The sequence below is a fragment of the Microcaecilia unicolor genome, chromosome 3 (assembly GCF_901765095.1).
Source record: "Microcaecilia unicolor chromosome 3, aMicUni1.1, whole genome shotgun sequence".
Taxonomy (NCBI): Eukaryota; Metazoa; Chordata; class Amphibia; order Gymnophiona; family Siphonopidae; genus Microcaecilia; species Microcaecilia unicolor.
This window is the reverse complement of record NC_044033.1, coordinates 328,034,914-328,053,354: the sequence shown is the minus strand read 5'-3', so window position 1 is coordinate 328,053,354 and position 18,441 is coordinate 328,034,914. Positions and strand designations below refer to the sequence as shown.

The 18,441-nt window shown below is 51.3% G+C and overlaps 1 protein-coding gene across 1 annotated transcript in view; it reads left to right on the top strand.

The window, feature by feature from the left end:
- Nucleotides 1-18,441, top strand: part of TCP1 (t-complex 1) — a 114,083-nt gene that overhangs the window by 11,144 nt on the left and 84,498 nt on the right. Inside the window, 1 exon segment of the mRNA XM_030198394.1 lies at nucleotides 2,166-2,251. Coding sequence (XP_030054254.1) covers nucleotides 2,166-2,251 — 86 coding nt within the window.

Sequence of the window (18,441 nt, the reverse complement as noted above, 5' to 3'; positions counted from 1 at the left end):
AAGAGGGTGTGGTTGATACTCCATTATTTTGTGGTGCCAAAAAAGGGCTGTTCTTGGTGACCTGTCTTAGATCTCAAGTGAGTCAACAGGTCTTTACGGGTTCGGCTTTTCCGCATGGAAACCCTCCGATCGGTGATCGCAGCGGTACAGCCAAGGGAGTTTTTGACCTTTCTTGATCTCAGAGGCCTATTTACACATTCCAATCTGGCCTCCCCACAGGCGCTTTCTTCGCTTTGCAGTGCTCGGTCGTCATTTTCAATTCAGAGCGATGCCATTCGGCCTAGCCACAGCACCTCAGACCTTGCCTACACTCTGCAACACAGCAAAACCAAAGCTCGTAATGGACACTATATAACCTCTCCTCTCTTCGATTCCCATTGTGCCTGAACCTTAATCGACCACATCACCACCATGTATGTGTTTCTCTACCGGACTTGGCGAACGCCTTTAAGGTACTATGTAAGCCACATTGAGCCTGCAAATAGGTGGGAAAATGTGGGATACAAATATAACAAATATACGCTGATGAGGTGAGCTATTATTGGAGGCTCTTCAATTTTTCTTAGGAAGCCTGAAATTGGCAACAGAAGACAGCCAACAGACTGCTGAAATGTTAAACAATCTTTCAATTATTGAAATGAGTGAAACAATACCTTGTTGTTGGTTGCTTGTTCTAACCATGCTTTTTCATTATTTAAGCTAAATAATTGGTGGTGGAGGAGATTGAGGCTAAGACCAGACAAGATTCATTTCTATTTGGGTTTGCTGTGTGAGATCAGACTGTAATGTGGAGATGGAGTAGTCTCTCTGAAACTTGTAAAATTGCTGGGCTGTCTTGGACAAAGCACTTGAATAGCTGTATTAAGGTTAAATTTGCATCACCTTGAACAGGAACAACAGAGGTAAATTGCCCTGCTGGGCTAGCGAATGGCATGTTTGTGGTGTTATCCTATCTGCCACATGGGAGGGGAGTTTTGTATTTCAGGGAAGCTTTAGAGGCTGACTTCACAGTAGCATTACCACAGGGCCACTGTGCGGTTAAGTTAGAGCTGACGGAGCAGGCTTTGAAGAACAGTGCGTGGTTTTGGGTTTTTTGGTCCCCTCCCCCTTCCTTTCTGTTAGCTCACTGAATCACTGCTACCCTGTGGTTGTGCCGGATGGGAATTGATCAGGATCAGAGGAGGTGGGGGGGGGGGGGGGGTGGAGCAACGGTCTCAATTCTGTGGGCCTTGTTTTTCAGAGCTCCCCCACTGCTAAGGGCAAGATTGTGGCTTGCTAAGCAGCAATAACATTTCTGTAGTTTCTCTTGCTTATGGTTGAGGGGAGGAGTGAGACTAAAGAGGAAGCAGTCCACAGAGAAAGAAGAAAAAACCTGAGGTTCCTTGAGGAGAGCCACTTGACACGGCTACAGACAAGGACTGAAGGGGCACGGAGGCATTTCTCTTTTTTATGCTCCACATACCCACATTGACGGAACATTTCTTCCCTCAAGTTTATGGCTGGGGACAGGCAATTGTAATGAGAATTCTTAGATGTGAAAAATGTAGCTGCTGTAGCTATACATGTTAAGGTGAAAATCAGTTTAGCTTTTATTTAAGGACCTTATAAGTACATAAGTACATAAGTACATAAGTAGTGCCATACTGGGAAAGACCAAAGGTCCATCTAGCCCAGCATCCTGTCACCGACAGTGGCCAATCCAGGTCAAGGGCACCTGGCACGCTCCCCAAACGTAAAAACATTCCAGACAAGTTATACCTAAAAATGCGGAATTTTTCCAAGTCCATTTAATAGCGGTCTATTTGTGCTTTTCTGTAGCAATTTACTGAGCAGATGAATAATCTGTCAGTGTGAAGTAAATAAGTGGCATCTACTTAAAGCTGAAATAGTAGAACAAAATAGTTTTATAGTTTATCTAGTTGGTAGAAAAATGTCAGATATCTGGAAGTGATTAAATACTGCACTCCTTTAGCAATTTACATTGTTGATCTTTGTTTCTGAAATTGTCCTGCATGGTTATCAATGAACCTTTTATGACTGGAAAACTGGACCATAAATTTATGGAGTTGTGTGGATTTTGTATACACAAACTTATGAAGTTTAGGGCCAGTGTAACTTTTTGTGTTTTCTAATTGTTACTAATTTTTTTTTTCACGTTTTCTTAGTTACTGCTGCTGCTTCCATTGCCAATATCGTGAAAAGTTCCCTGGGTCCAGTTGGCTTGGATAAGATGTTGGTGGATGACATTGGTGTAAGTAAATATGCTAAAACATAAAGTAGGTGTTGTAATCTGAAAGGGAGACTTTTTTTTTTTAATTACTGTAGGGGAAACCGTGTCTCCCGAATGCAGAGTGGTTTATACTTTAGCTGACCGTTTTTTCACTGTGCATGCTATGGAAGCAACCCTCAAAAATACCCCTTGCAATGTTTCATTCACAATAACAATTGTACTTGTGCTCAGAATAATTATTTTCAGGATGTACTGAGTGTGGGACTTAGCTTATGTGAATATAGTTCTAGCCTTCTGAAGGTTAGAATGGGAGCTTGCCTTCCCTGTTTATGTAATTTTTATTGAAAGAACCTTACAAATATTAAAATGATATAGTCAAAACAGACTATGAAGCACATCATATTCTATTATATATTCTCCCCCTTCATCTCTTCCCCCCCCCCCCCCCCAAAAAAAAAAACCCCCCATGCTACAACTTTCACCTTATCTAGCGTTCCTCTTGGTGGTAAAATCTTGTAGATCAAGGAATGTGGCTGGGCTACTGATTAATGAGGCATCACAATGAAAAAGAACCATGGAAATCTGGAAGATGTAATGGGGCAATTTGATAAATTAAAGAGTGGCAAATCACCTGGACTTGATGGTATACATCCCAGACACTGTTCCCACTAAGCGGAGCGGGAGTACTCCAACTGCACTATTGGCAGGCCCTAGACACACTGGTACATAAATATGTTAGTACATCATTGGGTTACTATAAATATAAATTGTTTCAGTTTGCTAATAAAAGTGATAAACTGTTAGCTAGGCTTATAAAGAAAAGTACTGGACCTAGCCACATTCTCACCCTGGGGGAATCGTAGGCATTCTGACCCTGGAATCCTGTCGACATGGCATGAGATTTATTCTTCCTTACATTCTGAACCCGCGGAACCTCCTATGAACGGGAATGTCTACCTGGCTAGTTTTGATCTGCCAAGGGTTTCTGTAGCTGAGACTCAGTCTGCAGCAATGGCTAAGAAAGCAAATAGAATGTTAGGAATTTTAGAAAAGGAATGGAAAACATGAATGAGAAGGTTATATTGCTTTGTATCGCTCCATGGTGTGACCGCACCTCAAATACTGTGTGCAGTTCTGGTCATTGTATCTGAAAATTGAGAAAAGGTACAGAGAAGGGCGACGAAAATGATAAAGGGGATGGGACAACTTCCCTATGAGGAAAGGCTGAAGCGGCTAGGGCTGTTCAGCTTGGAGAAAAGACGGCTGAGGGGAAATATGATAGAGATATAAAATACTGATTCCATATCATCATGCTGATCAATCCCATAGACTGGTGTGGTTGTGTCCATCTACCAGCAGGTGGAGATAGAGAGCAAACTTTGCCTCCCTATATGTGGTCATGTGCTGCCGGAAACTCCTCAGTATGTTTCTCTATCTCAGCAGGTGGTGGTCACCACACAGCCGCAGCTCTGGCTAGGCCTCCAAGCCTAATTTTTAGGTGTTGTTGAGTGCCTGGGGTTGAGGGCTCTTCTTGAGCAAGTGCAAAACCTGGTGGCGCCAGGTCCCTCCTTTTCTCCCCCACTCCCAGCTGGCTCCGTTAAAAAAAAAAAAAAAAAAAAGTTTTGAACGTCCTTAAAGGCGTTATTTCGACGGTTATTTAAACGTTTATTGCAGCTACTCACTGGGACACCAGGTCGTTACAGCTCGGAGCGGAAGCAGGTAATTTTTACCTTTTTATAGCGGCAGGGGGTTCCCCGGATTGCTCCCACGTGGCCTATGGCGTCGGAGGGGCGAGGGCTCAAAGAGTCGCTCCCCGGATCGCTTGTGCGCTTCTAGAGGGGATGCGGGGGTCTTAAAGTCTGATTCGCCCTTGTTGGGGGACAGTTTCGTGACCGATGAGTGTCCCAGGTCCTTCCTCCGGTGTGGCGGTTTTCCCGCCATAAACGCCATCCCCCGCTGCTCGCCTCCGCCATCTTGGCCGGCCACGCGGCTCGGACGGCTTCTTCTTGGGCCGCCCTTGAGGTGGGAGACGTTAATGCCATGAACGCCCTTAATTTGGGCGACGGCACAAAAGCGGCTAAACTTAAGCGCCGTTCTTCCCGCGCGGCTCCTTCGCGGAGTGTCGCGCTGGACGCCATTTTGGATGCGCAGCATGTCTCTCCCCCGCTCTTGCGAGCGCCGGTTGAGAGTGCGTCTAGGGCTGTAGCCCAGGCTGCGGAAGTGCACAGTCTGGGGGGTTTCTCCCCCGAGTTTGTTTTGCTGCTCCATCAGGCCTTCCTTATGCAAAATGCTGCCCCTGCTCCCTCGTCTGGTAAAGAGGTTGAGGCCCCTGGAGGTAAACGCCCTCGGGTTGATTCCCAGGCCTTGGAGGACTTTGTCTCCTCCGATGTAGATGAGGGCAGCATTTCTGAGTTCTCCCAACGGTCCTTTGCGGATTCCTTGGAGGAGACGGATCCCCGCTCGGATGGAGCGGATGACCCCTCTGCAGCGCGGCTCTTTAGCTCAGAGGATTTGCCCAACCTGTTAGTGCAGGCCATGGGCATTTTGAAGATTTCCTCTCCGGAGGACGTCTCTCCCCAGCCCCTGTTGGTTCTGCCATTATGCTGGGGATGAAGCGCCGCCTAGAACCTCCACGTGCATGATGCTATGCACACCTTAATTTCGGCTCAGTGGGATGTCCCGGAAGCGAGCCTTAAAGTGGCTAGGGCTATGTCCCGCCTCTATCCTTTGCCTGAAAGTGAACGTGAGGCCTATCTGTGGCCTACCGTGGATTCTTTAATCACTGCGGTGACTAAGAAAACGGCGTTGCCGGTGGAAGGTGCACGGCCCTAAAGGACGCCCAAGACAGAAGATTGGAGGCGGCCTTAAGGTCGTCCTTTGAGGCGGCTGCTTTAAGTTTGCAGGCCTCAGTTTGCGGCTCCTATGTGGCCAGGGCGTGCCTGACTATGGTGCAGCGGGCTTCCCCCTCGGATCATTCCTTGAGGGCTGATTGGCCGGCCCTGGAATCGGGCTTAGCCTCTTTGGCAGACTTGCTGTATGATGTCTTGAGTGCCTCAGCTAAAGGCATGGCTCAGACAATCTCTGCGCGGCGGTGGCTTTGGCTGAAGCATTGGTCCGCTGACCACGCCTCTAAATCCCGCCTGGCTGAATTGCCTTTTAAAGGCAAGCTGCTCTTTGGGGTCGAGCTGGACAAAATCGTGACCGATCTCGGCACGTCTAAGGGCAAGAAGTTACCAGAGGTCAGGGCTCGGGCTAGTACTCGCCCCGGTACCTCCAGAGGACGGTTTCAGGAAGCCCGTCGGTACCGCCCGGGCAGGTCGGGCTCTTCTGCCTCCTCTTCCTTCAAGAGGAACTTCTCCCCCAAGCAGCATTCCTTTCGCAGAGACCGCCGTCCCGGAGGTGCTCCCTCCGGTCCTCCCTAGGGTCTCGTACCAATGACGGGGCCTTGGTCCACCCCCCAGTGCAGATTGGAGGACGGCTGTCCTCGTTTCTGGGCGAGTGGACCACAATAACTTCAGACGCTTGGGTGCTGGAAGTCATCAGAGACGGCTACAAGCTAGAGTTCTGCCGACCCTTAAGAGACGGGTTTGTACTCTCTCCCTGCAAGTCTCCGGTCAAAGCTGTGGCAGTGCAGCAGACCTTGGACAATCTGATCCGCCTGGGTGCGGTCGTTCCGGTGCCAGAAAATCAGCTTGGCAAGGGACGTTACTCCATTTACTTTGTGGTACCAAAGAAAGGAGGTTCTGTGCGGCCTATCCTCGACCTCAAAGGGGTCAATCGGGCCTTGAAAGTTCGGCACTTTCGCATGGAGACTCTCCGCTCTGTTATAGCGGCAGTGAAGGCAGGGGAGTACCTGGCATCCTTGGACATCAAGGAAGCGTACTTGCATATTCCCATCTGGCCTCATCAACGCTTTCTGCGTTTTGCAGTACTGGGCCGACACTTCCAGTTCAGAGCCCTCCCGTTCGGGTTGGCTACTGCTCCGCGGACCTTCTCCAAAGTAATGGTGGTCATCGCGGCCTTCCTGAGGAAGGAAGGAGTACAAGTCCATCCTTATCTGGACGACTGGTTGATCCGAGCCCCCTCTTATGCAGAGTGCGGCAAAGCTGTGAACCGGGTGGTTGCTCTTTTGAGCTCCTGGGGTGGATCATCAACTGGGAGAAAAGCCAGCTGCGCCCAACTCAGTCCCTGGAGTATCTGGGAGTTCGATTCGACACCCAAGTGGGCAGAGTGTTCCTGCAGACAATCGGATTGGCAAGCTTCAGGCTCAGGTGGACCAGTTCCTAGTAGCCTCTCCTCTTCGGGCTTGGGACTATGTGCAGCTGTTGGGCTCTATGACGGCCACGATGGAAGTAGTTGCCCTGGGCCAGGGCTCATATGAGACCACTACAACAATCTCTGCTGCAGCGCTGGACTCCGATGTCGGAGGATTATGCTGTGCGCCTTCCCTTGGACCCAGCAGTGCGCAAGGCGCTGAGCTGGTGGACGCAGACAGACAAGTTGTCTGCGGGAATGCCTCTGGTGACCCCGGAGTGGATTGTCGTCACGACGGACGCCTCTTTCTCGGGCTGGGGAGCCCACTGCTTGGGAAGGACAGCGCAGGGGCTCTGGTCTCCTGCAGAGGCAAAGTGGTCTATCTACCTCCTGGAACTCAGAGCCATTCGGTTGGCGCTTTTGGAGTTCATCCCGGTACTGGCGTTGAAGCCAGTACGGGTCCTGTCGGACAATGCCACGGCTGTGGCCTATGTCAACCGCCAGGGAGGTACCAAGAGCGCCCCTCTAGCCAAGGAGGCCATGAATCTATGCCAGTGGGCGGAAGCGAACCTGGAACAGCTGTCAGCGGCCCACATTGCCGGAGTCATGAATGTCAAGGCGGACTTTCTGTCGCCATACCTTGGAGCCCGGAGAGTGGCAGCTATCTGCTCAAGCGTTCTTGGGCATCACGAAGCGCTGGGGCCAGCCGAGCCTAGATCTGATGGCGTCATCGGCCAATTGCCAAGTGCCGCGCTTTTTCAGCAGAGGACGGGACCCTCGATCCCTGGGAGTAGATGCTCTTCTCCAACAGTGGCCGACACAAGAGCTCCTCTATGTGTTCCCGCCCTGGCCCATGTTGGGCAGGGTGCTAGACCGGGTGGCAAAGCATCCGGGCCGGGTAATCCTGGTGGGTCCGGATTGGCCCAGACGTCCCTGGTATGCGGACTTGATCAGGCTCTCAGTCGACGATCCTCTGCGGCTGCCAGTGGAGCAGGGTCTGTTACATCAGGGTCCCGTGGTGATGGAGGATCCCTCCCCCTTTGGTCTTACGGCCTGGCTATTGAGCGGCAGCGTCTGAGGAAGAAGGGCTTCTCAGACAAGGTCATTGCCACTATGCTGAGAGCGAGGAAGCGCTCTACTTCTACTGCTTACGCCAGGGTTTGGCGTACCTTTGCAGCGTGGTGTGAAGCAGGCTCACTTTCTCCCTTCACTGCTCCAATTTCTTCAGTGTTGGCATTCCTGCAAGAAGGTCTGGAGAAAGGCCTGTCGCTCAGTTCCCTTAAAGTCCAGGTAGCGGCCCTGGCTTGCTTCAGGGGCCGCCTGAAGGGTGCTTCCCTGGCTTCGCAGCCAGATGTGGTGCGTTTTCTCAAGGGAGTTAATCACCTGCGCCCTCCTCTGCACTCAGTGGTGCCTGCGTGGAATCTCAACCTGGTGCTAAGAGCCTTGCAGAAGCCGCCTTTTGAACCCTTGTCGAGGGCATCTCTGAAAGACCTGACGTTGAAAGCAGTCTTTTTGGTGGCTATCACTTCAGCCAGAAGAGTTTCCGAGCTCCAGGCACTCTCATGTCGAGAGCCTTTTCTGCAGTTCACTGAGGCAGGAGTGACTATTCGCACAGTGCCTTCCTTCCTGCCCAAGATTGTTTCTCGCTTCCATATGAATCAGCAGCTCTGTCTCCCTTCCTTTCGTAGGGAGGACTACCCAGAGGAATACTCTGCTCTTAAATATCTGGATGTGAGACGAGTGATCATCAGGTACTTGGAAGTGACCAATGATTTCCGGAAATCGGATCATCTGTTTGTCCTGTTTGCAGGTCCTCGTAAGGGTCTGCAGGCTGCTAAGCCTACAGTGGCAAGATGGGTCAAGGAAGCCATTGCAGCGGCTTATGTGGCCGCAGGGAAGGTGCCGCCTATCCAGCTGAAGGCTCACTCCACTAGAGCTCAGGCGTCCTCGATGGCAGAGGCCGGGTCCGTCTCATTGGAAGAGATATGCAAGGCGGCAACTTGGGCATCGGGCCATACCTTCTCAAAGCATTACCGCTTGACTGTGGCTGCTCGGGCGGAGGCCCGGTTTGGAGCTTCAGTGTTGCGGTCAGGGATTTCAATAAGTACATAAGTACATAAGTAGTGCCATACTGGGAAAGACCAAAGGTCCATCTAGCCCAGCATCCTGTCACCGACAGTGGCCAATCCAGGTCAAGGGCACCTGGCACGCTCCCCAAACGTAAAAACATTCCAGACAAGTTATACCTAAAAATGCGGAATTTTTCCAAGTCCATTTAATAGCGGTCTATGGACTTGTCCTTAGGAATCTATCTAACCCCTTTTTAAACTCCGTCAAGCTAACCGCCCGTACCACGTTCTCCGGCAACGAATTCCAGAGTCTAATTACACGTTGGGTGAAGAAAAATTTTCTCCGATTCGTTTTAAATTTACCACACTGTAGCTTCAACTCATGCCCTCTAGTCCTAGTATTTTTGGATAGCGTGAACAGTCGCTTCACATCCACCCGATCCATTCCACTCATTATTTTATACACTTCTATCATATCTCCCCTCAGCCGTCTCTTCTCCAAGCTAAAAAGCCCTAGCCTTCTCAGCCTCTCTTCATAGGAAAGTCGTCCCATCCCCACTATCATTTTCGTCGCCCTTCGCTGTACCTTTTCCAATTCTACTATATCTTTTTTGAGATACGGAGACCAGTACTGAACACAATCCTCCAGGTGCGGTCGCACCATGGAGCGATACAACGGCATTATAACATCCGCACACCTGGACTCCATACCCTTCCTAATAACACCCAACATTCTATTCGCTTTCCTAGCCGCAGCAGCACACTGAGCAGAAGGTTTCAGCGTATCATCGACGACGACACCCAGATCCCTTTCTTGATCCGTAACTCCTAACGCGGAACCTTGCAAGACGTAGCTATAATTCGGGTTCCTCTTAACCCACATGCATCACTTTGCACTTGTCAACATTGAACTTCATCTGCCACTTGCACGCCCAATCTCCCAGTCTCGCAAGGTCCTCCTGTAATCGTTCACATTCCTCCTGCGACTTGACGACCCTGAATAATTTGGTGTCATCGGCGAATTTAATTACCTCACTAGTTATTCCCATCTCTAGGTCATTTATAAATACATTAAAAAGCAACGGACCCAGCACAGAATCCTGCGGGACCCCACTAACTACCCTCCTCCACTGAGAATACTGGCCACGCAATCCTACTCTCTGCTTCCTATCTTTCAACCAGTTCTTAATCCATAATAATACCCTACCTCCGATTCCATGACTCTGCAATTTCTTCAGGAGTCTTTCGTGCGGCACTTTGTCAAACGCCTTCTGAAAATCCAGATATACAATATCAACCGGCTCCCCATTGTCCACATGTTTGCTTACCCCCTCAAAAAATGCATTAGATTGGTGAGGCAAGACTTCCCTTCACTAAATCCGTGCTGACTTTGTCTCATCAGTCCATGTTTTTGTATATGCTCTGCAATTTTATTCTTAATCATAGCCTCCACCATCTTGCCCGGCACCGACGTCAGACTCACCGGTCTATAATTTCCCGGATCTCCTCTGGAACCCTTCTTAAAAATCGGAGTAACATTGGCTACCCTCCAGTCTTCCGGTACTACACTCGATTTTAGGGACAGATTGCATATTTCTAACAGTAGCTCCGCAAGTTCATTTTTTAGTTCTATTAATACTCTGGGATGAATACCATCAGGTCCCGGTGATTTACTACTCTTCAGCTTGCTGAACTGACCCATTACATCCTCCAAGGTTACAGAGAATTCGTTTAGTTTCTCTGACTCCCCCACTTCAAATATTCTTTCCGGCACCGGTGTCCCCCCCAAATCCTCCTCGGTGAAGACCGAAGCAAAGAATTCATTTAATTTCTCCGCTACGGCTTTGTCCTCCCTGATCGCCCCTTTAACACCATTTTCGTCCAGCGGCCCAACCGACTCTTTGGCCGGTTTCCTGCTTTTAATGTATCTAAAAAAATTTTTACTATGTATTTTTGCTTCCAACGCTAATTTCTTCTCAAAGTCCTTTTTTGCCCTCCTTATCTCCGCTTTGCATTTGGCTTGGCATTCCTTATGATCTATCCTGTTACTTTCAGTTGGTTCTCTTCTCCACTTTTTGAAGGATTGTTTTTTTGGCTCTAATGACTTCCTTTATCTTATTGTTTAGCCACGCCGGCTGACGTTTAGTCTTTTTCCCTTTTTTCTAATACGTGGAATATATTTGTCCTGAACCTCCAGGATGGTGTTTTTAAACAGCATCCACGCCTGACGCAAGGTTTTTACTCTGCGAGCTGCTCCTTTCAGTCTTTTTTTCACCATTTTTCTCATTTTGTCGTAATCACCTTTTCTATAGTTAAACGCTAGCGTACTTGATTTCCTAGTTTCACTTCCTTCAATGCCAATATCAAAACCGATCATATTATGATCACTGTTATCAAGCGGCCCTCGTACCGTTACCCCCTGCACTAGATCATGAGCACCACTAAGGACTAAGTCTAGTATTTTTCCTTCTCTTGTCGGCTCCTGAACTAGCTGTTCCATGAAGCTGTCCTTGATTTCATCAAGAAATCTTATGTCCCTTGCGTGTACAGATGTTACATTAACCCAGTCTATATGCGGGTAATTGAAATCCCCCATTATTATTGTGTTGCCCAGTTGTTTGCGTCCCTGATTTCCTTTAACATTTCCGCATCCGTCTGTTCGTCCTGGCCAGGCGGACGGTAGTACACTCCTATCACTATCCTTTTCCCCTTTGCACATGGAATTTCAATCCATAGTGATTCCAAGGAGTGTTTTGTTTCCTGCAGAATTTTCAATCTATTTGATTCAAGGCTCTCGTTAATATACAATGCTACCCCTCCACCAATCCGATTCACCCTATCACTACGATATAATTTGTACCCCAGTATGACAATGTCCCACTGGTTATCCTCCTTCCACCAGGTCTCAGAGATGCCTATTATATCTAATTTTTCATTTAGTGCAATATATTCTAACTCCCACATCTTATTTCTTAGGCTCCTGGCATTCGCATATAGACATTTCAAACTATGTTTGTTGTTCCTAAGTACATCATGCTTAGTACTTGACAGTATTAATTGGCAATCTTTTGTCTGATTTTTATTGTTATTTAAGGATACCCGATCTACTACAATCTCTTTTGCAACCTCACTATCAGGATACTCTATCTTCCCTGTTATGGTGATATCTTTGAAAGATACCTTATCCCGAACCATGCTGTTTTGAGCGACTGTCGGCCTTCCCCCCATTTCTAGTTTAAAAGCTGCTCTATCTCCTTCTTAAACACCGATGCCAGCAGCCTGGTCCCACTCTGGTTAAGATGGAGCCCATCCTTTCGGAATAGGCTCCCCCTTCCCCAGAATGTTGCCCAGTTCCTAACAAATCTAAAGCCCTCCTCCCTGCACCATCGTCTCATCCACGCATTGAGACTCTGGAGCTCTGCCTGTCTCTTGGGCCCTGCGCGTGGCACAGGTAGCATTTCAGAAAATGCTACCCTGGAGGATCTGGATTTCAGCTTTCTACCTAAGAGCCTAAATTTTGCTTCCAGAACCTCTCTCCCACATTTTCCTATGTCATTAGTACCCACATGTACCAAGACAGCCGTCTCCTCCCCAGCACTATATAAAATCCTATCTAGGTGACGCGTGAGGTCCGCCACCTTCGCACCAGGCAGGCAAGTCACCAGGCGATCCTCACGTCCACCAGCCACCCAGCTATCTATATGCCTAATGATCGAATCACCAAGTACAACAGCTGTCCTAACCTTTCCCTCCCGGGCAATATTTGGAGATATATCCTCGGTGCGAAAGGATAGTACATCCCCTGGTGGGCAGGTCCTGGCTACAGGAGTACTTCCTACTTCACCAGGGTGATGCTCTCCTTCTAGGAGACCTCCCTCCTCCAAGGTAGCACAGGGGCTACCTGACTGGAGGTGGGACTTCTCTACAACATCCCTGTAGGTCTCCTCTATGTACCTCTCTGTCTCCCTCAGCTCCATCAAGTCTGCTACTCTAGCCTCAAGAGAACGGACACGTTCTCTGAGAGCTAGGAGCTCTTTGCATCGGGCACACACATATGACACCTCACCAATTGGGAGATAATCATACATGTGACACTCAATGCAAAAGACTGGATAGCACCCCTCTCGCTGCTGGACTGCTGACTCCATCTTAGTGTTTTTTGAGTTTTTTCCGTAATTTAAAACTTGCTAAAGTATTAAGGATATCAGCCTATCACTAACTTACAGTTCCTCCTTTAAACCCCAATCTTCAAGTTCCGAAAGCACAAGCAAAATTTGTTCACTTACCAGAGAAATATCCTCTTCTCCCAGAACTTATTAGAAGGAAAGCTGGGCACCTCTCAACCAAGAAAAGGCTTACCAGGGGTTAGGCCGAAGCCAGCATTCCTCCCCCTGAGGGTCACCTGATCTTGGCTAAGAAGTACCTGGTAGCTCTGGGTGAGTACTGCTTCGGTACATCCCACCAGTCTATGGATTGATCAGCATGATGATATGGAAGGTAAAATTATGTATCATACCTGATAATTTTCTTTCCATTAATCATAGCTGATCAATCCATAGCCCCTCCCAGATATCTGTACTGTTTATATTCTGGTTGCATTTCAGGTTCACGTTTAGTCTTCAGTTACTTCAGGAGGACTTCGTGTTCAAGTTTTTTCACTTGGATTCTTCAAGAGTTGAGACGAGTTTGTGTTACAGTGAGCTGCTGCATTCCTCTCCCCTCCGTTTTACGGGGCTGGATTGAGACTTAAATTCTGCCGGCACTCCCTCCCGCTTCGTGCGGCTGTAGGGCAGCTTTGTACCCCTCCCGCTTCGGCGGTGTTAGGGTCAGTCAGCTCCTCCCGCGGTTGCGGTTGCAGGATAAGCCAGATCCCCCCGCATTGGCGGGGTGGTGTCCCTCCCCCGCTCCGCGGGGATGAGCTGGACGGATTCCCCTCCCCCACTTGTGTGGGGATGAGCTGGGTTAATTCCCCTCCCCCGTTTCGGCGGTGGTGAGCTGGGCAGAGTGTCCCTTTGTGGGTGTAATTCTCTAAGTGCTGAGTCCTGCGGATGGAGCTTTGATATCGACATACTGAGGAGTTTCCGGCAGCACATGACCACATATAGGGAGGCAAAAGTTTGCTCTCTATCTCCACCTGCTGGTAGATGGACACAACCCACCAGTCTATGGATTGATCAGCTATGATTAATGGAAAGAAAATTCTCCGAGGACAAGCAGGCTGCTTGTTCTCACTGATGGGTGACGTCCACGGCAGCCCCTCCAATCGGAAACTTCACTAGCAAAGTCCTTTGCTAGCCCTCGCGCGCCCGCGCGCACCGCGCATGCGCGGCCGTCTTCCCGCCCGAAACCGGCTCGAGCCGGCCAGTCTTCTTTTGTCCGCACTCGGTACGGTCGTGTTTCGCCGTGTCGGGCCCCGGAAAGTTGACCTCGCGCGTCCAAATTGTTTTTTGAGCGTGTTTTTTTCTTCGGAAAAGCTTTTCTAAAGTCGGGAAGTGCTCCGGAAACCCTCCACCGGGTTTCGTGTCAATCCTCCCCGTACTTCCAGCTTTTTGCCCCGGTAAGTTTTCTTTCGTCGTCGGGGTAGGCCTCTTTTTGGCCTCGGTCGAGATTTTCTCCCTCTAAATTTTGGTGCTTCAATTTTCGCCATTTCGGCTTTTGATTTCGCCGGCGTGATTTTTCCGCCCATGACATCGAAGCCTTCCAGCGGCTTCAAGAAGTGCACCCAGTGCGCCCGGGTTATCTCGCTCACTGATCGACACTCGTCGTGTCTTCAGTGTCTGGGGGCCGAGCACCGCCCTCAGAACTGCAGTCTGTGTTCCCTGCTTCAAAGGCGGACTCAGGTAGCGAGACTAGCCCAGTGGAACGTGTTGTTCTCGGGCTCTTCGTCGGCATCGGCACCGGGCTCTTCGAGTGCATCGACGTCGTCAGCGTCCAGACCATCTTCCTCGGCCGCCCTTGCATCGAGCGCATCGAGGCATCGGGCCTCTGCATCTGCGCCGAGACATCGGATAGCTGCATCGACGTCGGTGGTACCAGGACCTCGTCTGCTGATGTCGTCGGACGGTGGTGCATCGGGTGGAGTGCAGGTGAGGGCTGTCCATTCCCCTGCTGGTGGCGGTGAGCCCTCGGGTGGGTCTCCTCCTACCCTGAGGGCTCCTGCGGTACAGCCCCCCCGAGATCGACCCTCTTCGGTCTCGGCCCCGAGGAAGCGACGGGTGGATTCGACGTCCTCCTCGTCGGTGCCGGGGAGCTCCGGTGACATGCTTCGGAAGAAGTCGAAGAAGCATCGACACCGGTCCCCTCCCCGCGTCGGCACCGAGAGCTCTGGGTCGCCGAGGGAGTCGGCACCCAGCAGGCATCGGCACCGAGAGGACCGCTCACCCTCTGTTCAGGAGGTGTCGATGCGCTCCGCTCTGGACAGCCCGGAACAGCCTCCACGCCCGGAACAGGTACTGACGTCGACGCCTGCATCGACCTCCATGCCTTTCTCTGCAGCCGCTCTGAACGAGAGCCTCCGGGCCGTTCTCCCAGAGATTCTGGGGGAGCTGTTGCGCCCTACCCCTCCGGTACCGGCGGTGCTTGCGCCTCCGGTACCGTCGAGCGTGGCGCCGGCTGGCCCATCGCCCGGGGTGAGGTCCCCGACGTCGGTACCGCGTGCGGTGCCGACTGCGGCCACCTCCCAGGAGGGCTCCCCGACTACGTCGGCGGAGGGAGCTTCGCCGATGCGGGCGAGGGAGTCTACCTCTCGACGCCCCCATCGTGGACGTGGCTCCACGGAGTCGAGCCGGGCCCGGTTGCAGACGCAGGTCCGTGAACTTGTGTCTGACACCGAGGGTGAGGCCTCGTGGGAAGAAGAAGAAGATCCCAGATATTTCTCTGACAAGGAGTCTGAGGGTCTTCCTTCTGATCCCACTCCCTCTCCTGAAAGACAGCTTTCTCCTCCTGAGAGTCTGTCTTTTGCTTCCTTTGTCCGGGAGATGTCTACGGCCATCCCCTTCCCGGTGGTTGTGGAGGACGAGCCCAGGGCTGAAATGTTTGAGCTCCTGGACTATCCTTCTCCACCTAAGGAAGCGTCCACTGTTCCCTTGCATCATGTCATAAAAAAGACATTGCTTGCGAACTGGACGAAACCTCTAACTAATCCCCACATCCCCAAGAAGATCGAGTCCCAGTACCGGATCCATGGGGACCCAGAGCTGATGCGCACCCAGTTGCCTCACGACTCTGGAGTTGTGGATCTGGCCCTAAAGAAGGCTAAGAGTTCTAGAGAGCATGCTTCGGCGCCCCCGGGCAAAGACTCTAGAACCTTAGACTCCTTTGGGAGGAAGGCCTACCATTCCTCTATGCTCGTGTCCAAGATCCAGTCTTACCAGCTCTACACGAGCATCCACATGCGGAACAATGTGCGGCAGTTGGCGGGCTTGGTTGATGCTCTTCCCCCTGAGCAAGCCAAGCCTTTTCAGGAGGTGGTCAGGCAGCTGAAGGCGTGCAGAAAATTCCTGGCCAGAGGAGTTTATGACACTTTTGATGTTGCGTCCAGGGCCGCTGCTCAAGGTGTGGTGATGCGCAGGCTCTCATGGCTGCGTGCCGCCGACCTGGAGAATAGAATCCAGCAGCGGATTGCGGACTCGCCTTGCCGTGCGGATAACATTTTTGGCGAAAAGTCGAACAGGTGGTAGAGTCTCTCCACCAGCGGGACACCGCATTCGACAAGTTCGCCCGCCGGCAGCCTTCAGCATCTACCTCTACAGGTAGAAGATTTTTTCGGGGGAAGGAAGACTGTTCCCTATACTTCTGGCAAGCGTAGGTACAATCCTCCTTCCCGACAGCCTGCGGCCCAGGCTAAGCCCCAGCGCGCTCGCTCTCGTCAGCAGCGTGCGCCTCAGCAAGGCCCCGCGGCTCCCCAGCAAAAGCAAGGGGCGAGCTTTTGACTGGCTCCAGCAGAGCATAGCCGACATCCAAGTGTCAGTGCCGGGCGACCTGCCAGTCGGGGGGAGGTTGAAAGCTTTTCACCAAAGGTGGCCTCTCATAACCTCCGATCAGTGGGTTCTTCCAAATAGTCCGGCAAGGATACACCCTCAATTTGGCCTCAAAACCTCCAAATTGTCCACCGGGAGCTCAGTCTTACAGCTTCCAGCACAAGCAGGTACTTGCAGAGGAACTCTCCGCCCTTCTCAGCGCCAATGCGGTCGAGCCCGTGCCATCCGGGCAAGAAGGGCTGGGATTCTATTCCAGGTACTTCCTTGTGGAAAAGAAAACAGGGGGGATGCGTCCCATCCTAGACCTAAGGGCCCTGAACAAGTATCTCGTAAAAGAAAAGTTCAGGATGCTTTCCCTGGGCACCCTTCTCCCCATGATTCAGCAAAACGATTGGCTATGCTCTCTGGACTTGAAGGATGCCTACACACACCTCCCGATACTGCCAGCTCACAGACAGTATCTGCGATTTCAGCTGGGCACACGCCACTTCCAGTACTGTGTGCTACCCTTTGGGCTCGCCTCTGCGCCCAGGGTGTTCACAAAGTGCCTAGCTGTGGTAGCAGCGGCACTTCGCAGGCTGGGGGTGCACGTGTTCCCATATCTCGACGATTGGCTGGTGAAGAACACATCCGAGGCAGGAGCCCTGCAGTCCATGCAGATGACTATTCGCCTCCTGGAGCTACTGGGGTTTGTGATAAATTATCCCAAAGTCCCATCTTCTCCCAGTGCAGAAACTCGAATTCATCGGAGCTCCTGCTGGATTCTCGGACGGCTCGCGCCTATCTCCCAGAGACGAGAGCCAACAACTTGTTGTCCCTCGTCTCGCGGGTGCGAGTGTCCCAGCAGATCACAGCTCGGCAGATGTTGAGATTGCTGGGCCACATGGCCTCCACAGTTCATGTGACTCCCATGGCCCGCCTTCACATGAGATCTGCTCAATGGACCCTAGCCTCCCAGTGGTATCAGGCTGCTGGGGGTCTAGAGGACGTGATCCACCTGTCCACGAGTTTTCTCGAATCCCTGTAGTGGTGGACGATTGGCTCCAATTTGACTCTGGGACGTCCCTTTCCAAATTCCTCAGCCACAAAAAGTGCTGACCACGGATGCGTCTCTCCTGGGATGGGGAGCTCATGTCGATGGGCTTCACACCCAAGGAAGTGGTCCCTCCAAGAACGCGATCTACAGATCAATCTTCTGGAGTTGCGAGCGATCTGGAACGCTCTGAAGGCTTTCAGAGATCGGCTGTCCCACAAATTATCCAAATTCAGACAGACAATCAGGTTGCCATGTACTATGTCAACAAGCAGGGGGGCACCGGATCTCGCCCCCTGTGTCAGGAAGCCGTCAGCATGTGGCTCTGGGCTCGCCGTCAGGCATGGTGCTCCAAGCCACATATCTGGCAGGCGTAAACAACAGTCTGGCCGACAGGTTGAGCAGGATTATGCAACCTCACGAGTGGTCGCTCAATTCCCGTGTGGTGCGACAGATCTTCCAGGCGTGGGGCACCCCCTGGTGGATCTCTTCGCATCTCAAGTGAACCACAAGGTCCCTCAGTTCTGTTCCAGGCTTCAGGCCCACGGCAGACTGGCGTCTGATGCCTTCCTCCTGGATTGGGGGGAAGGTCTGCTGTATGCTTATCCTCCCATACCTCTGGTGGGGAAGACTTTGTTGAAACTCAAGCAAGACCGAGGCACCATGATTCTGATTGCTCCCTTTTGGCCGCGTCAGATCTGGTTCCCTCTTCTTCTGGAGTTATCCTCCGAAGAACCGTGGAGATTGGAGTGTTTTCCGACCCTCATCACGCAGGACGACGGGGCTCTTCTGCATCCCAACCTCCAGTCCCTGGCTCTCACGGCCTGGATGTTGAGGGCGTAGACTTTGCCTCTTTGGGTCTGCCAGAGGGTGTCT